Source organism: Aspergillus brunneoviolaceus (assembly GCF_003184695.1).
Source record: "Aspergillus brunneoviolaceus CBS 621.78 unplaced genomic scaffold BO95scaffold_21, whole genome shotgun sequence".
NCBI classification, from domain to species: domain Eukaryota; kingdom Fungi; phylum Ascomycota; class Eurotiomycetes; order Eurotiales; family Aspergillaceae; genus Aspergillus; species Aspergillus brunneoviolaceus.
Window position 1 is genome coordinate 273,507 of NW_020290751.1, and position 26,052 is coordinate 299,558.

Below are 26,052 nucleotides of genomic sequence, written 5' to 3' on the forward strand. Positions count from 1 at the left end.
GGCCAGGACGAGAGGGGACTAGATACGGAATGTCATGAGGGAGAAGAAGCTGGTGCGAGGGTGAATGAGGCAACTGATCTACTAGCCACTATCCAGCCATAATCCGTTTAATCTGATGAGAGAAATGGTATCAACCAACTGGCGATATTCGTTTTTCAGCTGCTGCATACTAAACCAATCTGGTGCCAACCTACACTTGTATATTCTAACCAACCCTATAAAATCACACCAGAGCAACACCACTCGGCAAGCCAAAGACCTGAGTATCCGCCTCCACCAAACAAGCACCCACCAGCGCGTCTCCCTCGGTGAGACACTCCCCGGTCTTCGCATTCCTCAGATTCCCAGAAATCGCATACTCCCACTTCTGGTCCGTCCCTCCCTTGCAAGCCTGCAAGCTCACCTCCTCCGCCGCCGCCGTCAAGCACAGCGCCGTGTTCGACAGCGGCCGCAGCGCGCCCTGCGCCGTGACCTGCCAGACCTGCGCATCCAGCGCCTCGCACGTCTCAAACCCAACCCCCTTCCCCTCCCCCTCTCCCTCCACAGCCGTCAAACACCGCCCAGACGCGGTATTGAACACGATGCCCGTGGGGACCACCTTACAGCCATGCGGAACCCTAACCCTCCAGGCCCCCGTCGCATGCTTCTCCAGCCCCTCCACCACCAAACTGCCCTCCACCCTGACCACACGCCCATCCCAGAGATCCTCCGCCTCATACTCACACCCCGCCTGCAGCCCCAACCTCTCCACCGCAACCCCCAAATCCACCGTCCCATTCCCCCGGTTCAGCACCGCAACGACCCTCCCGCCATCCCCCAACGACCGAGTCAAAACATCCACCCCCTCCGCCACCCCCCTCACCGCAAGCGTCGCCTGCAGCCCCAACGCATCCTGATCGACAGCAATCAACCGCTCATTCCGCAACACCTGCACCACCTCCTCCCCCAACCCGGGGATATAGGCACTAATAATCAACGGCGCGCCCATAACCGCCCACAGCGCAAAGTGACTCTTCTTCTCAGCCAGCGTCAGCCCGGGATGATCGGGGATCAAGAAATCCGGATCATTGAAGTACCCGGGCCGCTGGTAGCGGGCGAGCAGCACGTTGTAATCGTAGTTGTTGACGATACTGTCCCACGCGCTGCCGGCGCCGGCATACACCAGGATATCGGTGGAGTGGCGGGCCAGCTCGCCGTAGCGCGGGACCCAGGCCATGACCTTGTACCAGTCCGTGTTATCCGCGGTGCCCGCGAAGTAGGCGGGTGCGCTTTCGGAGAAGATCAGGGGTTTGCGGTTCTGGGCCTGGGCCGCTTGCGTACTGAGGATGGTGTGCCAGTTGGCGTAGCGGTGGCGGTATTCCTCCTGCAGGGTGCGGTTCGCCGCCGGGAACACGTTGCATCCGTCTAGCTTGAGGTAATCGATGCCCCATTCGGCGAAGGTGGCTGCGTCCAGGGCTTCGTGGCCGTACGAGCCCGGGTACCCGCCGCAGGTCGCGTTGCCAGCGTCTTGGTAGATGCCCAGCGTGAAGTTGAGCGACCCCAGGTGCGCGGCGAGCCACGGGATCCCCCGCGGGAATTTGGTCGTGTTCCAGCTGAGCGAGCCGTTGGGGAGCCGCGCCGTTTCCATCCAGCAGTCGTCGAGGTTGAGGCGCGTGTATCCGGCGGCCTGCAGGCCGGTGGTCTGCATGGCGGTGGCGGTGGTGACGAAGAGGGTTTCGTTGAGGTCGCACATGAAGCGCGACCAGTTGTTGAAGCCCATCGGGGGCGTGGGGAGGGTGGTGGGGTTGGTGATTGTGCCGGTTGATGGGGGGGTGAGGAGAAGGAGGAGGAGGAGGGTGAGGAGGAAGGGAGCGGAAGTTAGGGTTACTTGGACTGGGGGACGCATTTTGGTGGGTGTGGTGGGTGCAGTGATGGCTTGCGAGTGAATTGGGTGTGTGGGTGGTGGGTGCATCGGGTTATATGCTAAAGACCTGGTCGGGAGACGCTTCCCCGCTCGCCTGCGAGCTACAGCAGCGCGAATACCACCGTGCCATGTCGGCTGCAGCTTGCACTAAGCTAAGCTATCGCGGTTTTGCTTATCAGGTCGGCAGGGCAGCCCGGCTGGTCGCTGACTGGGGAACAAGGTTCGGCACGGGTCGATTAATCTATTCTGCGGGGGTGAATCTTATCGCAGCCAAGGGTCGCATACACGCCACCACCCTGATTCGCGCTCATGCAAGGACCCTCGACAGCATTCAATCTAGCGAGGTCTATTTATAGCCCCGGCCCTGGTGAAGTGGTAAGTGGTGACTGCAGCATGCGTCAGAACGCTGAGTAAGGAGGGTTTCACTGCAGCTGGAATTGCGGGGTCGATTGGTTTGATGCAAGGGTGTCTTCCTACCCCTTTCCCCCCGGCCTGCTAGACACCACCCCTATTCTGCAACACGCACAAATCCACTCCACGTAATACATTAAACATTATCATTTCTGGCAGCCATTAAGCTATCTAGCTACCGCCCGCAACCGCGACCCCCCCTCCGTCGTCTCCAACAGCACCTCCAAACTCCGCGATGCCGCCACCATCGCACTCAGATCCGGACTGCGGCGCATCTGATGCGGCGCCTCCAGGCTCACGTCCGAGAACAGCAGCGCCAGCGGTGACGACTTCCAGATGTACTGGTTGCGGGTGCGCACCACCGTCGCCACCAGGAACCCCAGTGTCATGGCCACCAACGCAATCGGCAGCGTCAGCCAGGGCCACTGCACGTGCACAAACGAGTCGACCGTCCAGGTCGTGCCGTTCACCGCCGCGGCGCAGACCTCGGTGCGCGCGTGCGTTGTCAACGCCGTCGCGAGCGAGGTGAATACCCCCGAGACGTCCGTGTAGTTGCCCTGCACCCCGTACAGGGCCTGGATGGTGTCGGAAGTCCAGCTGGGGCGGTTGCTGATGAAGAGGGAGCCGCTCCCTGTCAGGAGTGGGGTGATGGAGTTGGCGAGGGCGAGGCGGCTGAGCCAGCTGACACTGTAAGTGCAGTGGGCGGTCTGGTTGGAGGTGCAGTGGTCCGGGAAGAGGGTGAGGTCGGTCGTTATGTCCGATGCGGCGGTGGAGGAGTTGGAGGTGGTGGCGGTCGAGACCAGGGTTTCGTTAAAGACGCCCTCCTGCACCGAGGCGGAGTAGGTCTTGACGCAGAAGTAGAGGGCGCATTCGGTGGCGCTGATGGTGGGCGGCACGCCGTAGCCTGCGGCGCTGATGGCAGTGAAGTTGAGGATCAGCGGAGGAAGGGCGGAGGCGTCGAGCTTCACCAGGTCTAAGCCGGTCGTCGCGTTCATCAGGTAGATTCCGCCCCAGGAGGTGGAAAAACTGAACCCGTTGGTCAGGTTGTAGTGGTAAGTGCTCATTGTGCTGGTCGGGTTGGCGGTCGTTAGGGTTAGCTCGTCGGTGATGTTGGCGCATCGTTGGCACAGCCCGAGGGACTGGTACGGGGCAAAGGTGCAGTTGCCCGTCGGGCAGGTCATGGTCAGGGCTTGGCTGTTTGTTCCGGTGCTCTGGAAGAGCCCTGTGTAGATAGCCCCCGCCGTGGAGAGCGGCACTTTGTTCATGCCAGGTCCTGCCCCTTCGCCGTAGTCCACGTACGCGCTCGTGTTGCACACGCGAATCGAGGACTGGCCCGGCGAGTGGATGGGCTGCGAGGTGATGCTGAGGACCTGCTGCACGAAGGGGGCAATCGCTGCCGCTACTACAAGGATGAAGCATCCTACCGTCACCAGATGGCTGTGCATAGGTTAGCTTGATTCTTTCTGGTATTCTGTCGGAGCTCACCGTGGGAGGAAGCGAAACAAGACGAAGACCGCATTGACGGCACCGCGACTAGCAGCGTCCAGCACTGCCAAGTCATTGAGCTTGTTCTGTCGGTTGAACCAGGACCATTTAAGCTGCGACAACCCTTCGGTGATGGGGTAGACCATGGCCGCCTTCATGACCGTCACGAGTAGTGACACCAAGGCGTTGAGGGTGATGCCGTACGGCCAATCCGGCATGGGTTTGCCGTCGTATGTGTGCAGGACGACGATGATGGCTACTAGGGCGCCCACCGCGATGACACAGCTCACGATCTCAAAGACCCAGCCCGCTCCCCATGGGCCAACCGCCCGGGGCTGCAACAGCATGGTTGACAAAGGCCGTTTCCGCGTGGGGTTCGCCTCCCCCGGTTCGTCCACTTTGTGGTACCCCAGCTCATACTCCTCCTTGAGATGTCTCATCCTGGCTTGGCTGTTGACTGGGAGCTGGGGAATTGAGAGGTCTGACACCACGTTCGAGTTGACCCAGACATGGCGATGGGGGAGGGGGACTGGGGAGGGAAATGGAGTCTTCGTTTGACTGCTCGTGCCTCTTGGCGCACAAAACCCGCTGTGGCGGCGCGGCAACTCTGTTCCATGGAAAAGCCTCCAGCTTGGGTCCAGTTTGAGGTCATTATGAACCAGTTTGAAACATCCTTAACACTTGTTTGGGGTTAGAGGCGAAGACTGGAGCTGAAACAGGAAGTTGATTGGCGAGATTTGCGCGAAGCCAAGTGTAGAATTTCTGCTTCGGGAAATTCTCCTGAAAGTCGGCTTCGGTGAGCTTGCTCATGATTGGTTATGTTTGAAAGAAGGTAAGCACGTGATTTTGGCCTATCCTGAAAAAGGACGATCTGCCCGAGGAGGCGTCCCATGAAGGAAACTACCATGCTGCAAGTACAGTACACTTTGATAGAGTGACTTGGAGGTGTCATTTCCAGTTGAACCTCCCAAGCAAGCTCCAAGCATCGAGGCTACCAGACATGAGCTCCTCCCAGTCAAGTATCGAAAAACCGATAATGTGCTGTAAGCTGCGTACATAAACAAATTCAACGCCGGCGAAAAGTCCAAAGCAGGCACAGTGCGAGTGCGGAGTGCATCGAGTTGCCATTCATAAGTGATGGCAGTATGTCTGCAAAGGAATCTGTCTTTGATCACGCGCCAACACAATGAGCAAGTAAACAATGGAGGCTGAAAAGGAAAGGCTCGAGGTAGATTTGTAGTTGTTGTCGAGTTAAGCTTTTCTCTCTAGTCAGTCAGAAGTGTGAATATGCAGGATGTCTTGGCTTGTACAGATCTGCGCGTACGGGAGCACAAAAATTGTTAGCACTTGCTATTATACCCTCCCCCACCTATTCTTCCTACCAAAGCTGTAATTTGTGTGTGGCTTGGCTAGCAATATGCCTTCTAGCGATGATCTCGAGGAGTATCAACTGAGGAATATAGACCAAATTCAACAATGGTTTCAGATTCAGTGCCTGAGCTCGAGCCTCAGAGAACAGGCCCCTTGCTTCTGGAGTCTGCGTCCGCCGCGTCTTGCATTACCTCTGGCTTAATGAACTTGTCGCTTCAGCGCCCCAGATCTTATCACTGCGGCAGTGGGATTCATTTCGGAACCGCATAATCAAGAACAAGTTGAGGATCAGATTGGAAAACAATCATCAACCTTTTTGAATCGAGTTTTCTTTCAGACATAGGCCAATTGATTGTGAGCTTGATGAGGTCGATACTCGAGGAAGGGGAAGAAGATAAGACCTGTGGTAGGATGCTTGGTTCAACTAAGGAGACAGTGAGTATTCATGCTCAGCAGAGCTAAGGCAGCCGGAATAAGATTTTTTCGCGGGGATCAAGCGATCACAGTCGAAGGAGCCAGTATGTTCCGGGTATTCATCATCCCATTTATCCTCTAGCGCCAAAGGCTGCGCAAGCGTGTTTTAGAGATATGGGCAAACACGGTAGCCTGCGGCCGATTCACCGAATGGCGCAACAGACAAAGCCAGAAGTGGGTTTGTTTAGGCATCATTCAATTGCTAGCAAGTGTCTGAAAAGCTTGACCTGACAAGCACCGGCAGGCCAGTCGATCCGTGGGTTGCTACCCCGCGAGTTTGAGGCTGGAACCTGATTTGGTCAGACCATGGCCAAGTCTCAATCTGATAAACATTGAGGTTTGAGTTGATTCCTCGGGTTCGCAATGAAAACCTGATTATCTGCAACGGGCGAAATAGTTCCTCCCGGTCAACTTGACCGGCCACTTGCCTACGGGATGGACCCCAAACAATTTAGGGCTGTCGCCTTGACTTTCGCAGGGCCACAGAGTTACTGCGAATAACGCCCTCAGAGTCAAGATTCAGCGCCTTGTTCACTCGCGTGGTAAGTGCAGATATGAATGAAACGGTGACCGGCCACGACGAATCGAGACTTGAGGGTGGATAGGCAACGCGTCCCGGACAAGGGATTGGCTGGAACGAGTGGGCCCTAAAGTGGGGAGAAAAGCGGATAGCTTCGTCTGATCTGTCGACTATCGCTTTCGGTTGGTTCCCCTGGCCAGGGGAACCCGGCACTTTTGTGGCCAATTTCCAATTTAACCCCCCTTCTTTTTTTCGATTTGGGTTCTCTGCCACCAACCTTCTTCTTCCCGCCTGACGTCTGTCGGTTGGCCATTCCGTGGCTGAGAAAGGATTATCTCTAGGATGTTCCGTGTGCAGGAGCTCCAGATGATCTCGGTGTTCGTCTGAGGAACAATTCTCCTCCCCCTTCACTCGGGTTCCACCGATCCAATGAGATTGGATTCCAGTAGTGTCTTTCCCTTGTTAGCGTGCGGTTTGCTCCAAGCGCGGTTCAATTCAGAGGCGCTGGTCGCAACTCCTGTAGTAACATACGAGTAGCTAACCATCCGCTTTCACCCCCACTATAACCACCGAGCCACCCCCGGCTCTGTCACCAACCACCCCCCGGTCTCTTCACGGGCATGCAGTCCACGTAACCCGGCACGACCAGCGGGAGAAGATAGAGAAAGAGCCACGAAGCAGAGACTCCGCCCGTTACGTACGACGGAGCGGGCCTCTCAGCCCCAGGCGTTGTCGCGCGGACAATTGCACCCGTCGGAATGGTGCGGACTTCGCCCGGGGAGGCCAAACCTACCAAAACTCACCTTCCATGAAGCTCCTATCCAGGAGGGAGGAGGACCAAAGAGGAGCAGGTACTAACGCGAAGGGAAATTGTGCTAATTATACTACCTCCATCAAGGCATCCGCCGGGCTCCAGCCCACGAGCGGGCACAGCAAAATCCGTCTTAGTGTTTGAATAGCGTCGATCTAGCTATTTACTGCTCTTCCACCCCTTCTCCCATTTTCTGTTTCCCTTCAACAACTCACATTCGTTCTTACCTCCCTCCCCTTCATATCTCCATTCCACTCGCTTCATTTCACCTCCAGTCTCTCGTTTGCTGCCATTGAGGTCTTTTTGCGTGTTTCTGCAACCTTCTTCGAACCAAATAAAGTTTCTTTTCCAGATCCGACGCACTGACACGATGATGTTCGAGGGAGTTTTGAGCTGGTTCCGCCCTGCGGAAGCCGAGGTTGTGCAGGAGACCAGCTGGGATCCCGTTACCTTGACCATGGTCCAACCCAAGAGTCCGGTCGCTCCCACCACAGATGAGATTGTCACCGATCAACCGGTATGTTTGATTCACATGGTGAAAAAAAAAAATATGTTGTCGCGCAGGACACTAATCCGACTGGGCGATGGCAGATTCTCGGCGAAGGGATGGACTTGCGACTCCGCGGTGGTGACAGTGCTGAGGACGGGTAAGTCGCCCGGGGCAGCCAACCCTAACCCGACCGACTTCGCCTACAGTACCTATAACTAAACCCCAACCTTCGTGCTAGATGCTGCTTCTGCTGTCGCTGCTGCAGCTGTCTCGATTCCTGCTGCGCCCCCGACGACGGTCCCGGCCAACGGCTGTAATCCATCGATCGCGATTCCAACCATGCCTACGTACAGTACATAAATCATCCCTTTCTTGCCAGCCACTACATCCGACACATACCGACCATCCCTCGGACTGATTTATCGGGGGTGTTCCTGCATACATAATGTCTTATTCTGCCCGGTCTCAATGGCCGGGAAGACGGGTGAATCGCCAAACTCGCTCGCCTCATCTTTTCTCTCGTTCCGCATACTTCTTTCATCATCTGTGTATAATATCATCTCCCGTCATGACTTGCATCAGCCGCAATAGATTTCCTTGGTTCGGACCACAACTCGGTTTATTGAATAGCTGGCTTCTTTCTGGATACATCGATATATGACGACTACAACAATTTGAGTGACGGGGTGGGAAGGTGACGATGGCGGATATTGTACGAGCGAAGCCACGAATTCGACTGTGCACGAACACCACGAACACGACATCGCTGCTTTCCCGGCTCCCTTCGACAAAGCTTGTATGCGTGGACTGTGTTACGGTCAGTCGGAGGGGTCTATCATTCGGGTGCGAAGCTCCATCGGCCGTGGGCGCAATTGCGCGAACTGTGGCGGAGATCAGTCTGCGCTCGTAGGAGCGAGAATCGTCGGGATGTCTTCCGCTGTAGCATTTCTAGAAACAATAATGGAGGTAGTTTGTAAAGCCCAAGAATGACCGTCACTATAGAGAGATTCTGAACATCCAGGAGGGTTAATTCTAGTCAAGCACATGTTAAAGTTGAAATGCTATCTATATGATCTTCGATAATGAAAGAACTGATAAGTAGCCGGTGAACGTCGACGATCTTCACCCAGTCGAGGATCGCTTTTGGGTGCTTAGTAGGCACTCTATATCAGCTGCCTGCTATTGGCGAGAGACGCGTTAGCTTCCCATCCGAACCTTGGTTTGGGGAATATGATAGCAAAAAGACCGCGGTTTCACAACGACCCGACCGGATTACCTAGTGGTCGGATCCGCCAGCATCATTGGTCTAGTGGTAGAATTCATCGTTGCCATCGATGAGGCCCGTGTTCGATTCACGGATGATGCATATCTTTTTTTCTTTGTCTTCGGCTTACTTGCCTGACTGAGTACACCAGCCCGCCTCCTTTTCCTTTTGTTTGTCTCGCTTGCGGTAAATAAGAAAGGACCTTAATTTGGATCGTAGTATGTCTATTATCACGTATCAATATTTATATGGCGCCCATTGTTCGGCATAGTGGAGATGTCGGCTGAAGTCTCGACAAAAATATACTTCCCCGCAACCGCGCCATCCCCAGATTGGCTCCCAAAATAGAGTTAACCTTCCGACACAATGAAAAGAAGATCGTATTCGCATCACCTGACCCCAAACAAGGCCACCTCCTCTGGCTTTCCCTGCTAAAACCCTTGGTTCCCTGTCCCCTCGTGTCGTCATGCAATCATGTGCACCGCCAGATGGGAGCTGCATATAACCAGCGCGCGCAACGCCCTTGTGGAAGCATCGACCAACCCCAGCTCCATGCATCAAACCACAACAACCCAATCCCCACCACCACCACCCGGCCCACCAAGGCAACAGCAAGAATGACCTCCTCCCCAACCAGCCGCAACGCCGTCGACCTCCTCACCAGCCTGGCCGGAATCATCACCACCATCGCCACCAACCTGCACGCCAACCGGCTCGACCGCGCGCGGCTCCGCGCCACGCTCAAGGAGTACGCCGCGCGCGCCGAGTCGGACGCCAAGCTGATCAACGCCTCGCGGCAGTCGCAGCGCTGCGTCGAGCACGGCCTGCTGCTCGCCTACGTGCACATGGAGTTCATCGCCACCCTGCTGCGCTACAACCTGACCGTCCCCGCCACGGCCGTGAAGTGGTACAGCGTGCGCTCGCTGCGGAAGCGCCACCGCCTGTCCCTGTTCGGGATCCCCGCGCAGGCGCGCGACCTGCGCGCCCAGCTGGAGAATATCCAGAATAAGGCTGAGTTGCTGTATGCGGATTTCGCGGAGAGTGGGGTATGTTTATCCCCCAAAAACTTGTTTCTTCGGCGAAGGGGTCCGGTGCGGTGTAGGGCTATTATGCGCTGAGACTGAGAACTGGCCGGGTAGGTGCAAATCCCCGAGACGCCGATTCTGTATCGCAAGGTTACGGCTTGTGAGCCGGTTGGGGCGCCGCCGGAAGGTGTGTGTTTCCCTTGTCTGTGTGTGTGTTTGGGTTTGCTGATATGGGGCTGGGCTTAGCGATTCATGATCTCCTCCGTCGCGGGACCCTTGCTGAGCAGGAGCTGAGTGGGAAGATTCCGCCTTGAAGGGTGTGAGGATACCAGGTTGTGGACGTAAGCATTATCCGTTTAATGGGAGTTTGGGCGAAAAGTATATCTTGAGGGAGGTTCTTGCTTTGAAAGCGGAGATAAGTCTCAGTGAACTTAATATCAAGGGTTTGCATTGATTGCTGGTGCTTGCGATCACAGATGTTCTTTCTAGCTTTTTACACCTCGCGGTGACTCGCCTTCAGGCGCCTGGTTGGCAATTCAAGTCGATCGCTGTGTCAGGGGGGTCAAGGCCGGTAAAATACTGTGATGCTTTTCACGCTGACTCCCGCAGCTTGTGGAGTTGATAGTGCACACACCTGGTCTAGCAGGTTGCACCAGCGAGTGCCCGGAGAGCTCTGGTCTGAGGCAATATCGAAAGACTTCTAGACACCTGCCCTTCCGAGTACTCAGGGCCTCTCCAAGCGACGCACGCTAGTCTTTTTATGCCTTGGTTCTCTCTAAGTACTATACTCGATTACCCATAGATTGTTCAATGGCGGTAAACCAATATCACGATTGCCTTAGCAATAAGGCCGTAGGGTATTATTTGCGTTAGATAGACTAAACGCAACTTGATCCCTCGCATAGGATATATATAATCTTTGATTCTTGCAATTAGTTAAGAACAGTCGATCATATAGTGGCGCTCGTAAGTACCGTGACAACCGGCAAACCAAAATTTCACAACCAGTGGCTTGCTATACCCACCTTTTCTGGCATTCTTAAGCTCTGAATCTGTAAAGGAGTCATCTGGTATCAATTTTGTGCGTACCTGAACAACTCGTACTGTAAAGCCAAAATCTTACCCTCCGAAAATGTCTGTTGTCGGGCCTAGAAGATACTCGGGAGCCTTTCCTTCAAAGCGTTCTCGTCAAGAAACTAGGGGCCGATGCGCAATGTCTCGCTTCGGAAGAAGAGGCTCAATCTCCATCCGGAACCAAACATTTTCAAGTCTGGAAATGGAAATTCCTTTCGTGGAAGCGGGCGCCGAGTTGCTACCGACTCTCACATGCTGTTCTTGGTACGGAGGGTTTATCGATGAGGTGATTCAGGAACCCCTGGAGCACATTACGGACATTCCAGTGTTCGTCCCAGCATCATCTACCTTATTCCTCCGCTCCCTGGCTCTATACAGTTCTTCGCACCCCGCAATTGAGGTTGTCTCTAGACTTCTAGTATTTATATGACAGCCATTGTATAACAGCCATGTAACCATCACGCCGGGGTTGATTGGGGGCACCGATCAACTTCGTCAGCGTGCGTGGAGCCGTGTACGTGATCTGAAACATCAGTACAACCGGATCAAGATCAAGGTCAAGATGATCACCTATCTGGCTATTGTAAGGCAGGCATCAATCTCGTCTCCTCCAAGCAGTACTTAGCATAAACCATACGAGAGATGCAGGAACCAACGTGTGGAAAACCTCCGTCTAGCGCGCAGTACCTAGTTCCGTCATACAGTGAATATAAACAGAGGAAAATTAGACATTTTACTGTAGTGTTCATTCCAAGACAATTGAGGTAACTCCGATGTACCATCAATCAGCCCAACCCCATCAATTTCCCCATCAGGCCAGTCCCACGCAGACTTGAGTATCCGGAAGAAGTATACGAGCCCTAAAACCTTCCCTCGCACCCCAGCAACTGCAGCTGAGTACAATATACTTTCTTACCCCCAGCGCATTATCCTCCCCCGCAGGCCCCCAAACCCAGTGTTACAACACAACCGCATATTCTCCGACCCGACAACCGAGCCCAGTATATAACCCCCCCTCACCGTCCCGAAGATCCATACCCTCCTCTCCAGCTTCCCACCTAGGTATCACCAGGGAAAAGCAAAACCAGTCCACTAAGCCCTTACCAATTCCCCCTCCCAAACCAAGCTTCTCGCTTCCGTTTCATACCCAGCCAAGAAAATGAAACTCCTACTCCTCCCCCTCCTCGCCCTCCAAGCGACCGCCTGGTCGCTGACCATCTACTTCACCGACGGCGGCCACATCACCAGCACCGGCCGCCTCAATTCGGGCTGCAAGGCCTACGACCTCCCCGTCCACAACCGCCAGGTCAACCGTGTCTCCTTCAGCGAGAGCACCTTCGCCGACACCTTCGAGCTGTTCAGCGACAAGGACTGCCGGAACCGCGTGTTTCGGGAGGGGAAGGGCAGTCATCGCGTGCAGCCGCCGCGGCGGGTGAGGGCTTATAAGGTTTATTGAGATTTGGGGGTGGGGGTGGGGTAGGGGCCTCAGATTACGGTGGATTTGGGGAATTGTGTGAGTCCGGTTTGGGGTTTTGGGGTGCGGTGGTTGATGGGGGGGGACGGGGGTTGGTTACAGAGCTAAAGGCGGGTAGGTTGGGAGTGTTTGGATGGGTTATGGGGTGGGGATCGGGGAGGCGTTTGTTCGTTTTTGCTGTATACGTGCTATCTTGTGATTTAGTGATTGGATGGAGTTCTTGGTTTGGGAGGCTAGAGTTGGCCAGGTTCAATTCAAGGTGTTTGTTGGTTACGAGAGTAATTGCACGAGCAAGAGGCGTAGCAGCCTCGAATCAGCCGAGTACGAGGTCTGTATCAGGACGATAGTGCGTTAAGAGTGCAACATCGGAAGGGATGCTTGACGATGAGATTGAACTTTTTATGAATGTCTTACAGCAGGTCAAATTGAGAGGAGGTATTGCGCTGAATCAACCGCCCAATATCTCAGACCTCAACAAAGATATAGGAAAGAGATGCTCATAAGACTCCGCAGATGAGTCCCATTTACGAAACAACGAGACCTACAAACCTACAAAGCAGGCAAAGGTTACTTCCTACTGCAGGCCAGGCTGCGACATCGGCGACACTCCAGGCGGCGCCACCCAGAACACATTCTTCTGACACAGGACCTTAAACTCTTCCAGAATTTGATGGATTTCCGACATCTCCCCCACAATCCGGTACTCGTTCCGCCGATTCCGCGCATGCAGGGCCCGGGGATCATTCCTCAAGATCCGTCGCCGCTGCGCGCAATGCTGCGAGTAGAACCGACACTTCTTGCCAACGATGACAATTCCCTCAAAGTCCAGGTATCGTCCGGCGCTATCGGGAACCAGCATCTTCAGATGGTTCAGCCGCCATAAGAAAGCATTCCTCTCCGGGGGCCGCTCGTGGCCGCCCACCACCACCAGGAAGGTGGTGGACCCCGGAGTCGAGAGTTCGAGGACCTCGTTGAGGGTCAGATCCTCTGCCTGGGTTAGAGGGTTGGGGATCCAGCCACGCTTGTAGATGTATCCCTTGGACGGGGGGAAGAGTTGTTCCAGGGCGTCGACGATGCGCTGGAAGTAGATTGGGCGTGTCATGGTGGGGGTTTTGGGAGGTAAGGCACTTACCGGCTATCCTGTGAATATGGAGTTTAGTGATGAGAAGGGTGTCTGCATGATTTGGAAGGTATTTTATATCCTTTGATGTATTAAAGGTCCTGGAAGTTCTCTGGTGCAGTCTATCTTGCACAAAGAATATGGTTGTGGTGATGATGTAGTATGCGGGAGTTTCCAGTTATATTGCTTTGACGTGGCCTCCATCTGGTTCTTAGTGACGGTAGTAGATGAAATTCCCGCAGATAGTTCACACCCAAATGGGAGAGATGTAAAATAAGACGGTTTACCGCAGTTAATACATGGTCAAATGGCACTTCATATAGTGTTTTGAGTCGGGTAGCTTATAATCCTATGACAGTGTATGCTCTCGACGTACAAGAGAGGTTCGACCTTTGGAATTCGAGAAGAAGACTAGATCTGAAACCGAAAACCTGGTTGCTCACTGGTGACTTCGTGTATAGAAATCTGCTCTCCGAGTTATTAGCATCTTATCTCTCTAACTGGAAAACGTCAGGGGTTGCATGCACTGTACTGTACTTGGGGCATAAAACGATGTTTCAACTTCAAACAATCTTGTAGTTTCTTGAAGTCCCGGTAAAGATATCGAGCTAAGGTCTGGTAATCTTGGAACGAGGTAGGCATTCATGTGAAGTGGAGTTGAATCTCACTGTAAATATTGGATGTGTTACCTTCCGCCAGACAGCCACCACCACACCACAACAACAACTACTTTATCGACAACATACACTCGTCTTCCTCCTTTCTCCTATCACCCTTTCACTCTTCCACCCTTCTCTCTCCATCTCATCTCTATCATTCTTTTGACCCCGATCCTGTAAAATCTCCAAATCCTCCCATTACCTTGACTTCTCACCTTCAATATGTCATCACTCCAATCCCGAGGAATAAACAATTCCCTGGACGCCCACTTCCTCCACAAACACAAACGCCTGTACGACTTCGCCCAGTCTCATAAAGGCGAGGAGTACCCCTCAACCAAGCATCTTCGTGCTGAGCTCCTTCAACTCTTCAAGGTTCGGGGACACCACCCAGCAGAGGGGCTAATGTTCTCATTCCCCCTTTCCCCCGCCTACGCCCCCTGCACAACCCCGTTAGAGCACCTCACCAAGATCATGGTCGATAACTTGAAGCTCGAAACCCACCACCGCGGGCAGTACATTCTTCTACGGACATTGACACCAACCGACTTCCTCGTCGCTGTGGGAGCTGTCGCGGAAGCCGAGGCGGGGAATGTGATCATGCTGCAGCTGCATAACCAGGAGACCGAAGTCTTCGCTCGGGGGGGTTTTCCTGAAGGGACGGTGCTGGTTGTGGTTGAACCGTATCTGCATGTTCCTGGTGTTAGCCCTTGTGCGATCCGCGTGGATCATCCTTCTGACCTGCGCGTTCTGTCGGATTGGGACATCATCGTGCCTGTGCAGTGGCGCCGACAGTTGTTCGGGTCCGAGCTGGGTGCCATGCAGTGGAAGGCGAAAGGGAATGATGCATTCAATGCCGGGGAATATCGTCGTGCGATCGATTGGTAAGACACGCGGGTCACAGTTTCCTGCGTACAGAAGCTGACCGCCGAGGACAGCTACACTCAAGCTCTGTCCTCCTCACCCACCCCGGACGAGGCCACGAGGCGCTCCCCGCCGCTGTTGGACCGCGCCACCTACGTCGGCCCTGTCGCCGTGCGCCCGGCACAGTCGTCTGGGCTGGGACTCTTCACGATCACGGCCGTCAAAGCCGGTGATCTGCTGGTTTGTGAGAAGGCGCTGGCCTACGCCCAGGTGAATCTGCATGACTTCAGCAAGAGTCTGATAACGCGGGTCGACCCGGAACGCGAGAGGATCAGCCCCGCAAATGATATCGAGCTGTTGAGACTGATGACGCAGAAGCTTCTCAAGACCCCGTCGCTGATACCAGGAATCATCACGCTGCACCATGGAGAATACGAGAGTGTTGACGTGCGCGAAGTGGACAACACACCGGTGGTGGATAGGTGAGCTTATTCCTCGCTGAGAGGGGGAGGCGTACGCCAGGCTGACCAAGTATATACGGCACCCCAGCTTCCTTCTCGACAGAATCATCGCCGCCAACGCCTTCTTCAACGACCGATCCAGTCGCCGCGAGGAGCACCGTCAGACCTGGGGCTCCGATGGGCGCGTCGCCGCCAAAAAGGCCGACGTCGTTTCCTGTGGCGTGTGGCCTCTAATCTCCCGGATCAACCACTCCTGCCACAGCACCGCGGAGTGCGCATTCATCGGCGACATGCGGATCGTCCGCGCCGCCCGGGACCTCCCAGCGGACACGGAAGTCACCAGGCATGTATCGCACCGTCCACAGCATCGGGTGCTGCTTCGACCGGGATCTTGATAGCACGCCGGCCCTGAACTTCCGCCAATGGGGCTTCCGGTGCACCTGCATCCTGTGCAACGACCACGAGGCGACCCCCGCGGACAACCTGCACAGACGGCGTCAACTCCTGCGGGAGCTGGGAGTCGTGCTGGCGATGCTAAAGGATGGAGTCTCGGATTCCACGAAGCTCGAAGAGCATGTTATCAACAAAATCGCTAGCACTTACGTCCGACCCGCGGCGGAAGTGCCCCGTCTGGCGCTGGAGAAGGGATATCCACTGCTGGCGCTGCTTTGGGCGCGGTAGAATACCCCGCGCAGGGCGATTGAGTATGCAGTCAAGGGGTTTGAGGCGCTGGGCTATGTTGTAGAAGGCGCGCTGCCTCCGTATCCTTCGGGAGGTGGCGGGGGTGGAAGACGCCTGCGGGTGAAGAAATGGGGAGTTGTGGCGGAGGGGCTGGTCGGGTGCTGGATGACGTTTGCGCATTCATATCGCAAGGTGGCGCCGGCTCTGGCCCCGCAGGCTCAGGAGTTTGCCAAGGTCACGTATCGGATTGTCGTCGGGGAGGATGAGACTTTTGGGGAGCCGTTTGCGTGGCGGGCTGATTTGCCGGATGGGTTTCTTTCTCCGGAGCGGTGATTCCTGGAATTTTGACTTCTTTGATGTGGTCTTAGGTGTGGCAAGATCCCTGGTGCGGTGGTGATTGATTCGTGGTGATGGGGTTGTGGTGGTTGATGTCGTGGAGATCCTTGCTGCGATGCTTAGCTTAATAGCACAGACGACTCCGTGTCTAACAAATCCAAGAGTCACAAAAATGTACCTACGGCGTAAAACTCCAGATTAACCCGATGCCATTCTGCTATGCGCTACCCAAGAGTCCCTAAGCCACAAACTAAACTAAACCCACCACCTCATCCCCATCCCCAACCTCAACCCTAACCCTCCCTCACCCATCGCCCAGACCAACCGCGCATAACACCCCCACCCCCTCCCCTAACCCAAAAGATCATCTCAATATCACCCCCTAAAAGGTGACACTAGTAGTAGGCCTCTACCACCCCCAGCATCAGCATCAGCATCAACATCAGCACACACAAACACCCCATGATACCCCACCTCTCACCCAATAGAACTCGAACTCACCGCATTTTGGGCATTCTGGTCCTGGCCCATACCAAAATCCTGCTCCTGCTCCTGCTCCTGCTCCTGACCCTGATCCAGATCCAGATCCAGATCCTGCTCCTCAGGCTGCTCCTCTGTCCCGATACAGATATCATCCCGGTTGACGCCGTTGTCCTGGCACGCGCCGCGCCGGCACGTCGCCCGGTAGATCAGGTAGTCCTCGTCGGCGGTGCAGAGGTACAGTGAATCCAGCAACTGGTGGGAGGACGGGGCGATCCCTTCGCGCTGCAGAGCGGTTTGCATGTCCTGGGTGTAGTTGCCTATTCCATCCGAAGAGGGGAAGAAAAAAGTTTGTTAGCTTGCACATACTTGAGAATCGGGGAATGAGGGCTTGGGGAGGGTTGGCGGTTTAATCTGTAGATGGCTTGGGTTCTGGGTTTGTGTGTGTTTGTGTGTGCATGTGTTGATGCTTATGCTATCCTCGAGTTTGAACAGGGGAGAAGAGGGGCTACCCTTCTTGACCAGGGAGGTACCGCAGTAGGTCATGCCCTGGGTGCAGCGGATGGCGACGGCGCAGGAAGCGGCGCCCAGGATGGCGAGGATGGTGGAGGTCTTCATTTTGATGTTGGCAATAGGGTCTTGGTTTGGTTTGATGAGACGGGATGAGATGATTGTATTCGAAGATGTTGTTTGTTGATGAAGGTGTGATTTGGGAGGATTGTTCGTGATATTTATGTCTGGTCTTCATTTATGAAGATGGTGGACGATGGTCTAGATCGTGGTTATAGGAACAGAAGCTATTGTTAGCCATTGCTCGCCTCATTTGTGGGAAGGTGACTATCGCTGCAGCGGGTCGCGGCACGCAGTATTGTTGGCATGCAACTTGAATAATCATACCCCCTTTGAAAAGGCAATAGATAGAATATTATAGCGGTGCATGCAAGCAATATTTGTCAAGAGGGTAATACTGCTCCGCAGCCGATGTTCGGGATCATACCACGCTTTGATTGTGTTAAGTTCAAATAGACTTGAATCCTACGGTATCGTTTCGCAGCTGACAGATTATACCTTACTCTGTGCCAGGAACGTCTATTTAGTATCACTAGATGCGCCGCACCATGCAAGTCATGTGTACTCTGTAGATAACCGGAGCTCGGAGGCAGGATTGCCTAATCCGGTAATTCATGTTCCACCAGAAGCTCGGTATTGGAGCTAACACAGAATTGTAGTATAACAGACTCAGACTTATGGCATGCATGCCGCATCCCCACTCACTTCATCAAATCTAGAACTACTCCGCAGCCTGCACCACCTGGGCCCAGTCCCCAAACCCATACGCCCCCGGGACAGCTGCCCCATCAAACAAGCTCGCCATGACCACGCGATCCGACTGCTCCCCCTGCCACGGCTCCCGACCGTGCTGCGCCACAATATTATCAAACACCAGCACATCGCCCTTCTCCCAACGATGCAGTACCCGGATCTCGTCCGTGATCTTCGCCAAGTGCGCCAGATACTTGTCTGGAATTGGCGTGCCGTCCCCGAAAAGCTGCTGCGTGTCATTTCTCCGTGCACCCGAGTTGACCTGCCATCTCTTCCAATATGCCGCCAGACCCGTGAAGAGCGTGGGAAGGTTAGTCCCCGGCTGTGTTCGAATGGCAGGGAGGCGGTGCGTGAGAACCAGCTGTGTCTGGCCGTCGTCGTCTTTTGACCATTCCCAGGTGGTGTATCCTCCTCGTCCGTAGCGCGCAATCTGCGCCTCTACCTTGCGACGCTTGGTTTCCTCGTCATCACCTGGTTGAAACTCCTTTCCAAATGCCTGACGCAGTGTCGAGCCGCCTGAGAACTGCTGCTCGACTTTATACGTCACGCGACTGAGGATGCCTTTCTCAGCCAGTTCGTCGATGAACTCCGGGATCTCACGTTGAGCGCGATTGAAGAGCTCGAGGGAGGAGGAGATTGGCGATTCACCACCTTGCTTTGGTGCACGGTGGCCATAGAAGAAGACGTATTCGGGTGCGTGAGGGACTTGTGGAGACTCGTTGTGGTTGTAGATGAGAACTTCCTTGGGTGCCTCATTGGCCGGTGCCACGTTAGGCGCAAGAAGGGGTCTATCAACCACAATCCCGATAATTTCATGTGGTTTATAGCCGAAAGCGTGGGCAAATCTACTGAAGTCCTCTGCATTGCGGATAGGCAAGTCGCGGAAGAGGATGGTTCCGTGGCGTGCGAGTTGCTTCGTAAGACTGTTCTCTTGTCTCTGAAGAGATTCGATGGTGGCGATAATACTGTCAAGGGTAATTTCAGAAGTGCTGTGTAGGGTAGGACGCAGGGCAAGCGGAATCACGGTTCCTTTTGGGTGGGGAGGCCCAAGTGAACGCTGATTAGATGCAGAGAGCTCGAAAGAATTGAAACTGATTAAATCTCGTGGCGGTTGCCCGTCGAGTGAGAGCTCGCCGATTTGAATTTCTTCCGTGACCGTGGCCATTTCGCTGAATTCGTAGCCTTTCAAGACAATTTGGTTGATGGAAACGTGGGCAAGAGTTGAGTCGCAATCTCTAGCTCATCCAGCAACAAGCGGGGTAAATTCGGTCTCTTATCTCACAGGGTCACAGAGAAACGAAGAGCTGCAATGATTGGTGTTGATGTGCTCCTGACCGGGATCATTCGCTGCCAAGATGTGCTGAGGGGTATATTTGCTTGTGCCATGCATGGCCACGGTTACGTGACCAAGCACCCGATAGAAACGATCGTCGTGTTGGCAGACATAAGTCAAGCCCCTTGCATCTGCTAGAGCAGACAAAAGAGACAGCTACCTAGAATCTTCTCGCACTTGTTAATCATGGCGACAAGTCCAAAAGTGGATCAGGAAGCAATCATGGCCGACATAGCAAGTATGTCCGACTCGCAACAAGAGCGTCAACAAACCCATTTCCGATTCTTCCGGAGCACGCTCTTCCAAATCCTCGTCGTCGGACTTTGCGCATTTTGTGCCCCTGGCATTTGGAGCGCCATGAATGGCCTCGGGGTGGGCGGCTCCCAGAGTCCCAATCTCGTCAATGCCGCAAACGCTCTCCTCTATGCTTTCATGACAGTTACCTGCTTTGCAGGTCCATGGATGACCAACCTCATTGGGTTTCGCTGGACCCTCACGCTTGGGTCCATTGGTTACCCGCTATATGCAGCAGGGCTATACCTGAACAACCGCACGGGTGCCGCTTGGCTCGTGTACTTTGGCTCGGTGGCCTGTGGCATCAGTGCAGGTTTCTTTTGGAGCGTCGAAGGGGCCATAGCAACCGGCTACCCTGAGCAGCACAAACGCGGCCGCTACCTAGCAACGTGGTTTACCTTCCGGAACTTTGGGAACATCATTGGCGGAGCAATTTCACTTGCTCTTAACCACGACGTCAACCATAAAGGCCAAGTCGGGTACCAGACGTATCTTGGATTCATCGCCATTCAGTGCCTCGGTTTGGTCTTCGGTCCCCTGCTATCGAATCCAGAGATGGTACAACGTGACGACGGAACACGCATCGAAGCCAGTCGCGGAATTGAGTGGCGCCAGGAAGGTCGAATCATGTGGCGACTAATACGTAGCAGGTCGATCTTGCTGCTTGTGCCACTGTTCTGGTACTTTGGCTGGATTCAGGCGTATCCGGGCACGTATCTCGCGACTTATTTCACCGTCCGGTCGCGAGCTCTGGGAAGCTTTCTGTCCGCTATCGTAGGCACACTGGCTACTTGGTTGGGGGGGTCACTGGTTGATCTACCATGGCTGGAAAGCCGCAAGAAGCGGGCTATCTTCACATATATTCTGATCGCTGCATTGAACAGCACTACCTGGATATGGGCTGTGGTGATTCAAAACGAGTATCGCCATACCCAGCCGGTTCTGGATTGGGGCAATCAGCGCTCATTCGGACGAGGGTTTGGCTTGTACCTCTTTGAACGCATCAGCCTTGGCTTTGTTGAAAATTATATCTATTGGTGTATCGGCAATCTGTCTGATTCCCCAGGCGATCAAATCCGCTACAGCTCGTTGCTGAGGGGCATTGAGACGGCTGGTGTGGCTGTGGGATTTGGCGTCCAGGCTGTTCCGACCGCGCTGATTGCGACAGCGAGTATCAACTGTGGCTTGTGGTTCTTCGCACTGCCTTTCAGTTACTATGCCACTCTGCAGGTTTTGCGGAAATTGGAAAGCCAGGGGAAGAGTACCGACGGACAGGAAGCTTCGAGTCAATATAATGCTGATTAATCCCAGGCGATACCTCGGGTTCACTGCATCATCATTCATCGACTGCATGATATGCCGATGACTTTCTTCATTCTTGTCATTGGCAAGAGTCAAGCGGAAGACCCATATCGGCTGAAAATTCCAGGTGTCCTGGGGTGGTATCGATATACCAACAGTCTCTTGAGTAGAAGTATGCAGTAAGGTGTCAGAGTGAGTGAATGAGGCGGGTGAAAAGGACGGTAGAAGAGAAAGTGAAATGGTAGGAAAGGTCATGTGCCTGGGAGTTTGTGGTCTTTGTCTGGTTGGCGTCATTTGTCTTGTTTAGTCTGTTTGGCAAGACCATCACTCATCACCGTTTCGTCCCCTTTCGATGCGACATGTCAACTACAACCGTACCGATGGGTGGAGAGCCTCAAGAGTTGTGGGCGTGGACATTATTCACGTCTATGAGAATGAGCACAGCACTTCATATTTGTGGAAAGACCATGCTAACAACCGATGGAATAGGAATTAATCCTTGAATGAGCTTCTTCTTCCTACCGGTGTAGAACTGGCACTCGATATCAATGAGCGCACGGGCATTGTCCTGCCCTTTGGGCAAGATATATATCACAACCGGACATTCGTGATAAACAACTACAAGGACCACTCGAGAGCATCCGGCAACCCAGAGTGAAATGAAACAGCGCAGACAACACCATCCGAAGATACCTAAGCTACACGCATCGCCAGTCGTCTGTTTCTTCAATGATGGCGCTCCAAAAACAAAAATCAAAGGCAAAGCACACCAGGAGGTATGCAGTGATGCAAAAAGATGGTCCCAGAGGGGCTCGAACCCTCGACTTTAACGTTATTAGCGTTACGCTCTAACCAACTGAGCTATGGGACCCGGTTGATATGAAAGGCTGAGTCCTGTGCTATCTCAATCGCAACAAAATGAATAGAGGCACGAAAAATGGAAACCTCACCTCATGCACGCTTGCTGCCTAGAAACCGGGCACCTCGTGTCTCCCCGAATTTCAACTCATGTGGCTGGCCGAGGGAATGCGACCCACTGCCCCGGAACTGGCGGCGCCGATAACTGGAGTAGAAGGAATTGCGCCGATCGCAACCACGCCATAGTCAAGAAAGGTTAAGCATTCGGCGCCGTGCTTGTTCGCCTTGGCTAGTTCATGCGAGTTTGCCGACAATTCCTTCTCGCCAATGACCCTGTTTTGCTGGCCATTGCACCATCCATCGTCAAGAAAGCAACGCTGCTCACAGCCTACGACAACACCCAATAGTGCATCCTTGACCGACCTCGCCGCCCAGTCTCGCAAGTAAGACATTTGCAAAGGGTAGGCAACAGCAAGAAATGGCGCGGTTGAGGAGGAACACCCCTTATCATCCAGCGGGGCAGATTTACCCCGACGGACTCCGAGTGAGGGTCGAGGGTAAACAACCCCATTCTTATCACGACATCGCTTACGGAGCCGAGCCCATATTGTCTGGGGTGCCCTGAGTAATTGCACAACAAATAGCAGTAATCTGCAGGTCCCGTTCACCTGCATTAGCTTAACGAATTACGAAATGCATTCAAGGAACCCCGTCGGTGTGCCTGCAGGCAGCTTCGATCCGACCAAACGATGCAGACAAGAAAAAAAAAAAACACGTCGATGCGCGATATGACCTCACCGACCCGCCCGTGCACTTATAACGGCGGTGTTCCCCCGACATTTCCCCAACCCAGTTGTGCTTCTCGTGGGATACGCTCTGTCTTGTCAAGATGCATACCAACGGCCTGTACACGGCACTTCTGTGCTCCCTGGCGGCTTCGGCTCAAGCCGTCGTCCATGAGAAGCTGGCGACCGTCCCTGCCAGCTGGACTTATCTCGAGGATGCTGCTCAGAGCAACACCATCAGTTTGTCGATTGCTCTGAACCGTCAGAACCTGGACAAGCTTCAAGCCAAGCTCACGGCCCTTGCCACCCCTGGTGAAGCCCAGTACGGCCAATGGCTGGATTTGGAGGACATCAACAAGGAGTTCCCTGTGGCCAGCGCCGACGCCGTCATCAGCTGGCTGCGCAGCGCCAACATCACCCAGATCTCGCAGGATGGCAGCATGGTGAATTTTGCTGCGCCCGTGGGCACGGTGAACAAGCTCCTCAACACCACATTTGCCTACTACCAAAGCGGCTCTTCCACCAAGCTGCGCACCACCCAGTACTCCATTCCGGAGAGCTTGGTCGACACGATTGACCTGATCTCCCCGACCACCTACTTCGGCAAGGACAACGCCCAGGCGGAGCTGTCGAAGCTGACGGTGCAGCTCCCGTCGCAGCACGCCAAGAGAAGCTCCAACTCTTCCTGCGCCGAGCGCATCACCCTGTCCTGCCTGAAGGAGATGTACAACTTCGGTAGCTACACTCCCAGTGCCTCGTCGGGAAGCAAGATCGGGTTCGGCAACTTCTTGAACGAGTCGGCCTCGTACTCCGACCTTGCCGGCTTCGAGAAGTACTACCACCTCCCCTCCCAGGAGTTTGACGTCGAGCTCATCAACGGCGGCGTCAACGACCAAGACCCCGCGACCGAAAGTGACGGCGAGGCCGATTTGGATGTCGAGCTGATTGTCGGTGTTGCGCATCCTCTTCCGGTGACGGCCTTCATCACAGGCGGTCTTGCGTGAGTCCTGTACTACTCTGCGGATGACGATAGCAAAGCATGCTAATATGCGCAGTCCTTTCATCCCCGACCCCGATGAGCCCACGACTGCGGACGACTCGAACGAGCCCTACCTCCCGTACTACGAGTACCTCCTGTCGAAGCCCAACTCGGCTCTGCCCCAGGTCATCTCCAACTCCTACGGTGATGACGAGCAGGTATGCGACTACCTCAGCCACACGAACCGTGTGTCTCACTAACCGCACCAGACTGTTCCCGAGTACTACGCCAAGCGCGTCTGCAACCTGATCGGCCTGATGGGTCTCCGCGGTATCTCCATCATCGAATCCTCCGGCGACGAAGGTAAGCCAGCCCAGCCCAGCCCAGCTCAGCCGACACGCCTCCTCCCACATACATATCTCCTTCTGTAAACAGTTCTAACGCCAGAAAAAACAGGAATCGGCTCCGCCTGCCGCGCCGGAGACGGCAGCAACCGCCCGCAATTCCAGCCGACCTTCCCGGCGACCTGCCCCTACGTGACCGCCGTCGGCGGCACGCAGTCCTACGGGCCCGAGATCGCCTGGACGGGCAGCTCCGGCGGCTTCAGTAACTACTTCCCGCAGGCGTGGTACCAGCACGACGCGGTCGAGAAGTATTTGTCGCACCACATCGCCAAGGACACCAAGAAGTACTACTCGCAGTACGCCAACTTCAGCGGCCGCGCGTTCCCCGACGTCTCCACTCACAGCTATGATCCTCCGTAAGTTCTGCACCCATACCCATACCCCATAACCTGCCCCCCACTCGATGATCTAAACCAGAAACCCACCCCTTGCTAACCCAACCCAGCTACGTGGTCATCGAAAGCAACACCACCGTCGGCACGGGCGGCACCTCGGCCGCGGCCCCGGTCTTCGCTGCGTTGGTCAGTCTTCTCAACGACGCCCGCCTGCGCGCCGGCAAGCCCGCCCTTGGGTACCTAAACCCGCTGCTGTACAGCAAGGATATCAGCAAGCGGTTCACCGATGTCACCCTGGGCCAGTCGGTCGGCTGCGACGGCACGGACCCGCAGACCGGCGAGACCGTCCCGGGCGCCGGGATCATCCCCTGGGCGTTCTGGAATGCAACCGTCGGCTGGGATCCGGTTACTGGACTGGGGTTGCCGGATTTCGAGAAGCTGAAGGAGGTGGTGCTGAAGTATTAGGTTAGATTTTATGTAGAGGTAGATGCCGTGGATGGTGTTTGTGCTGCAGAGAGTATAAAGATGTAATGCTGTGTATATGTGTACTTAGTGGTGTGAATAACATTTCCGTTCTTCTCCTTTTTCTTTTACCCCCCCCCCCCCCCTCCCTTTTTTTTTTTTTTTTTTGTTTTTTTGGGTGGTTAATAAACTTTTCTTTTTTTTCTTTTTTTTTTCCCCCCCCCCCCCCCCCTTGTTTTTTTTCTGTTGCTGGACTGTTCCTATGCCATTAGAGTGTCAATTTCGTGAGTGGCTTGGCAGTCGGGCGAGCGAAGAATCCGTAGAGAATGCTGCTGCTTTATCGACGTGCTCTGCATGTCCCCTGTTGCAATTGCATTTCAGGTTCATATCCCAGGCTGTCATACAGACAAGAAAATTACCGCCCGCTTCCCCTTCCCCCTCCGACGTTTCCAGCTACGCTGCCGGAAAGAGTAGTAATCTAGTGGAGCAGGCACACTAAGACACTACTATACAGGCCTCGCTCCTACACAATCGATCCCACGGGACCCATTGCGTGGGTGGTTGGTAAGAGCCGGGGTTGATCGTGGGCTTACGAGATCATGCTGAATCTCCCAGACTCGTGGACAATTACCAGGGTGCCATTCTTGTACGCCAAAGAGGCCGCGCGCTGTTGCGGAGGTAGCCTAAGAATCCTTTCCCTTCCCCATCCACGCAGAGCCATTCCCTCTCACACACATGGATCAGGGCACTGCCACTTGCCCAGACGGCATGGGTCCCTGCAGACGTCCGCTCGAATGGTGCCTCCTCTGCGACGCACCTGGGGCGAGATGAACGTGGCCATGATTTATCCCCACCCAGAATCCTGAATTGTTGCCATGGGTTTCCACCGGGTGGTGGACTAAGCCCATTGTTCAAAGTTGGGGAGGAGTTCCTGAATCCTGAAAAGGGAAGCAAGGAAGTCGAACCTTGAAGAAGACTCGGAGCGGAAAGCCGATCTCAGCCCCCGCTGTCAGGTGGCGACTCAGAGCATCTGACTTGCTCTAGTGCTGATGCAGACGCTTGATTCCGATGTTC

General features: G+C 54.6%; 11 protein-coding genes and 2 non-coding genes across 13 annotated transcripts; 7 read left to right on the plus strand and 6 right to left on the minus strand.

The window, feature by feature from the left end:
* Window positions 1-223: 223 nt before the first annotated feature.
* aglA (putative alpha-galactosidase) lies at window positions 224-1,885 on the minus strand (the record flags this gene model as incomplete). The annotated part of the gene is made up of 1 exon (XM_025588114.1): window positions 224-1,885. One exon carries the CDS (start codon window positions 1,883-1,885, stop codon window positions 224-226), a length of 1,662 nt encoding a protein of 553 aa, XP_025443936.1.
* A 538-nt stretch (window positions 1,886-2,423) lies between these two features.
* BO95DRAFT_493275 (DUF3176 domain-containing protein) lies at window positions 2,424-4,239 on the minus strand (the record flags this gene model as incomplete). Its single annotated transcript, XM_025590759.1, has 2 exons — window positions 2,424-3,751; window positions 3,800-4,239. The coding sequence occupies 2 exons, from the start codon at window positions 4,237-4,239 to the stop codon at window positions 2,482-2,484; spliced, it is 1,710 nt and encodes a 569-aa protein (XP_025443937.1). The 3' UTR covers window positions 2,424-2,481.
* A 3,106-nt stretch (window positions 4,240-7,345) lies between these two features.
* BO95DRAFT_462122 (uncharacterized protein) lies at window positions 7,346-7,626 on the plus strand (the record flags this gene model as incomplete). Its single annotated transcript, XM_025588884.1, has 2 exons — window positions 7,346-7,492; window positions 7,567-7,626. 2 exons carry the CDS (start codon window positions 7,346-7,348, stop codon window positions 7,624-7,626), a joined length of 207 nt encoding a protein of 68 aa, XP_025443938.1.
* Window positions 7,627-8,760: 1,134 nt separating this feature from the next.
* Window positions 8,761-8,831, plus strand: BO95DRAFT_t104. The gene has a single exon. It is a non-coding gene; the product is annotated as a tRNA-Gly (tRNA).
* A 441-nt stretch (window positions 8,832-9,272) lies between these two features.
* Window positions 9,273-10,438, plus strand: BO95DRAFT_410134 (glyoxalase family protein). The gene is made up of 3 exons (XM_025584166.1): window positions 9,273-9,775; window positions 9,869-9,941; window positions 10,001-10,438. The coding sequence occupies exons 1-3, from the start codon at window positions 9,347-9,349 to the stop codon at window positions 10,066-10,068; spliced, it is 570 nt and encodes a 189-aa protein (XP_025443939.1). The 5' UTR covers window positions 9,273-9,346; the 3' UTR covers window positions 10,069-10,438.
* Window positions 10,439-11,987: 1,549 nt separating this feature from the next.
* On the plus strand, window positions 11,988-12,501 carry BO95DRAFT_462124 (uncharacterized protein; the record flags this gene model as incomplete). The annotated part of the gene is made up of 2 exons (XM_025588885.1): window positions 11,988-12,260; window positions 12,421-12,501. 2 exons carry the CDS (start codon window positions 11,988-11,990, stop codon window positions 12,499-12,501), a joined length of 354 nt encoding a protein of 117 aa, XP_025443940.1.
* Window positions 12,502-12,876: 375 nt separating this feature from the next.
* BO95DRAFT_430389 (uncharacterized protein) lies at window positions 12,877-13,404 on the minus strand (the record flags this gene model as incomplete). Its single annotated transcript, XM_025584953.1, has 1 exon — window positions 12,877-13,404. One exon carries the CDS (start codon window positions 13,402-13,404, stop codon window positions 12,877-12,879), a length of 528 nt encoding a protein of 175 aa, XP_025443941.1.
* An 899-nt stretch (window positions 13,405-14,303) lies between these two features.
* Window positions 14,304-16,420, plus strand: BO95DRAFT_462126 (TPR domain protein; the record flags this gene model as incomplete). Its single annotated transcript, XM_025588886.1, has 5 exons — window positions 14,304-14,965; window positions 15,020-15,427; window positions 15,495-15,677; window positions 15,772-16,027; window positions 16,088-16,420. 5 exons carry the CDS (start codon window positions 14,304-14,306, stop codon window positions 16,418-16,420), a joined length of 1,842 nt encoding a protein of 613 aa, XP_025443942.1.
* Window positions 16,421-16,805: 385 nt separating this feature from the next.
* On the minus strand, window positions 16,806-17,521 carry BO95DRAFT_462127 (uncharacterized protein; the record flags this gene model as incomplete). Its single annotated transcript, XM_025588887.1, has 3 exons — window positions 16,806-16,832; window positions 16,925-17,223; window positions 17,416-17,521. The coding sequence occupies 3 exons, from the start codon at window positions 17,519-17,521 to the stop codon at window positions 16,806-16,808; spliced, it is 432 nt and encodes a 143-aa protein (XP_025443943.1).
* A 673-nt stretch (window positions 17,522-18,194) lies between these two features.
* BO95DRAFT_410139 (Clavaminate synthase-like protein) lies at window positions 18,195-19,391 on the minus strand (the record flags this gene model as incomplete). Its single annotated transcript, XM_025584167.1, has 1 exon — window positions 18,195-19,391. The coding sequence occupies one exon, from the start codon at window positions 19,389-19,391 to the stop codon at window positions 18,195-18,197; it is 1,197 nt and encodes a 398-aa protein (XP_025443944.1).
* Window positions 19,392-19,799: 408 nt separating this feature from the next.
* BO95DRAFT_359037 (MFS general substrate transporter) lies at window positions 19,800-21,158 on the plus strand (the record flags this gene model as incomplete). Its single annotated transcript, XM_025582429.1, has 1 exon — window positions 19,800-21,158. The coding sequence occupies one exon, from the start codon at window positions 19,800-19,802 to the stop codon at window positions 21,156-21,158; it is 1,359 nt and encodes a 452-aa protein (XP_025443945.1).
* Window positions 21,159-21,952: 794 nt separating this feature from the next.
* On the minus strand, window positions 21,953-22,026 carry BO95DRAFT_t108. The gene has a single exon. It is a non-coding gene; the product is annotated as a tRNA-Ile (tRNA).
* Window positions 22,027-22,902: 876 nt separating this feature from the next.
* BO95DRAFT_480892 (S53 family peptidase) lies at window positions 22,903-24,981 on the plus strand (the record flags this gene model as incomplete). The annotated part of the gene is made up of 5 exons (XM_025590175.1): window positions 22,903-23,798; window positions 23,854-23,995; window positions 24,047-24,140; window positions 24,213-24,537; window positions 24,627-24,981. The coding sequence occupies 5 exons, from the start codon at window positions 22,903-22,905 to the stop codon at window positions 24,979-24,981; spliced, it is 1,812 nt and encodes a 603-aa protein (XP_025443946.1).
* Between the last annotated feature and the right edge of the window lie 1,071 nt (window positions 24,982-26,052).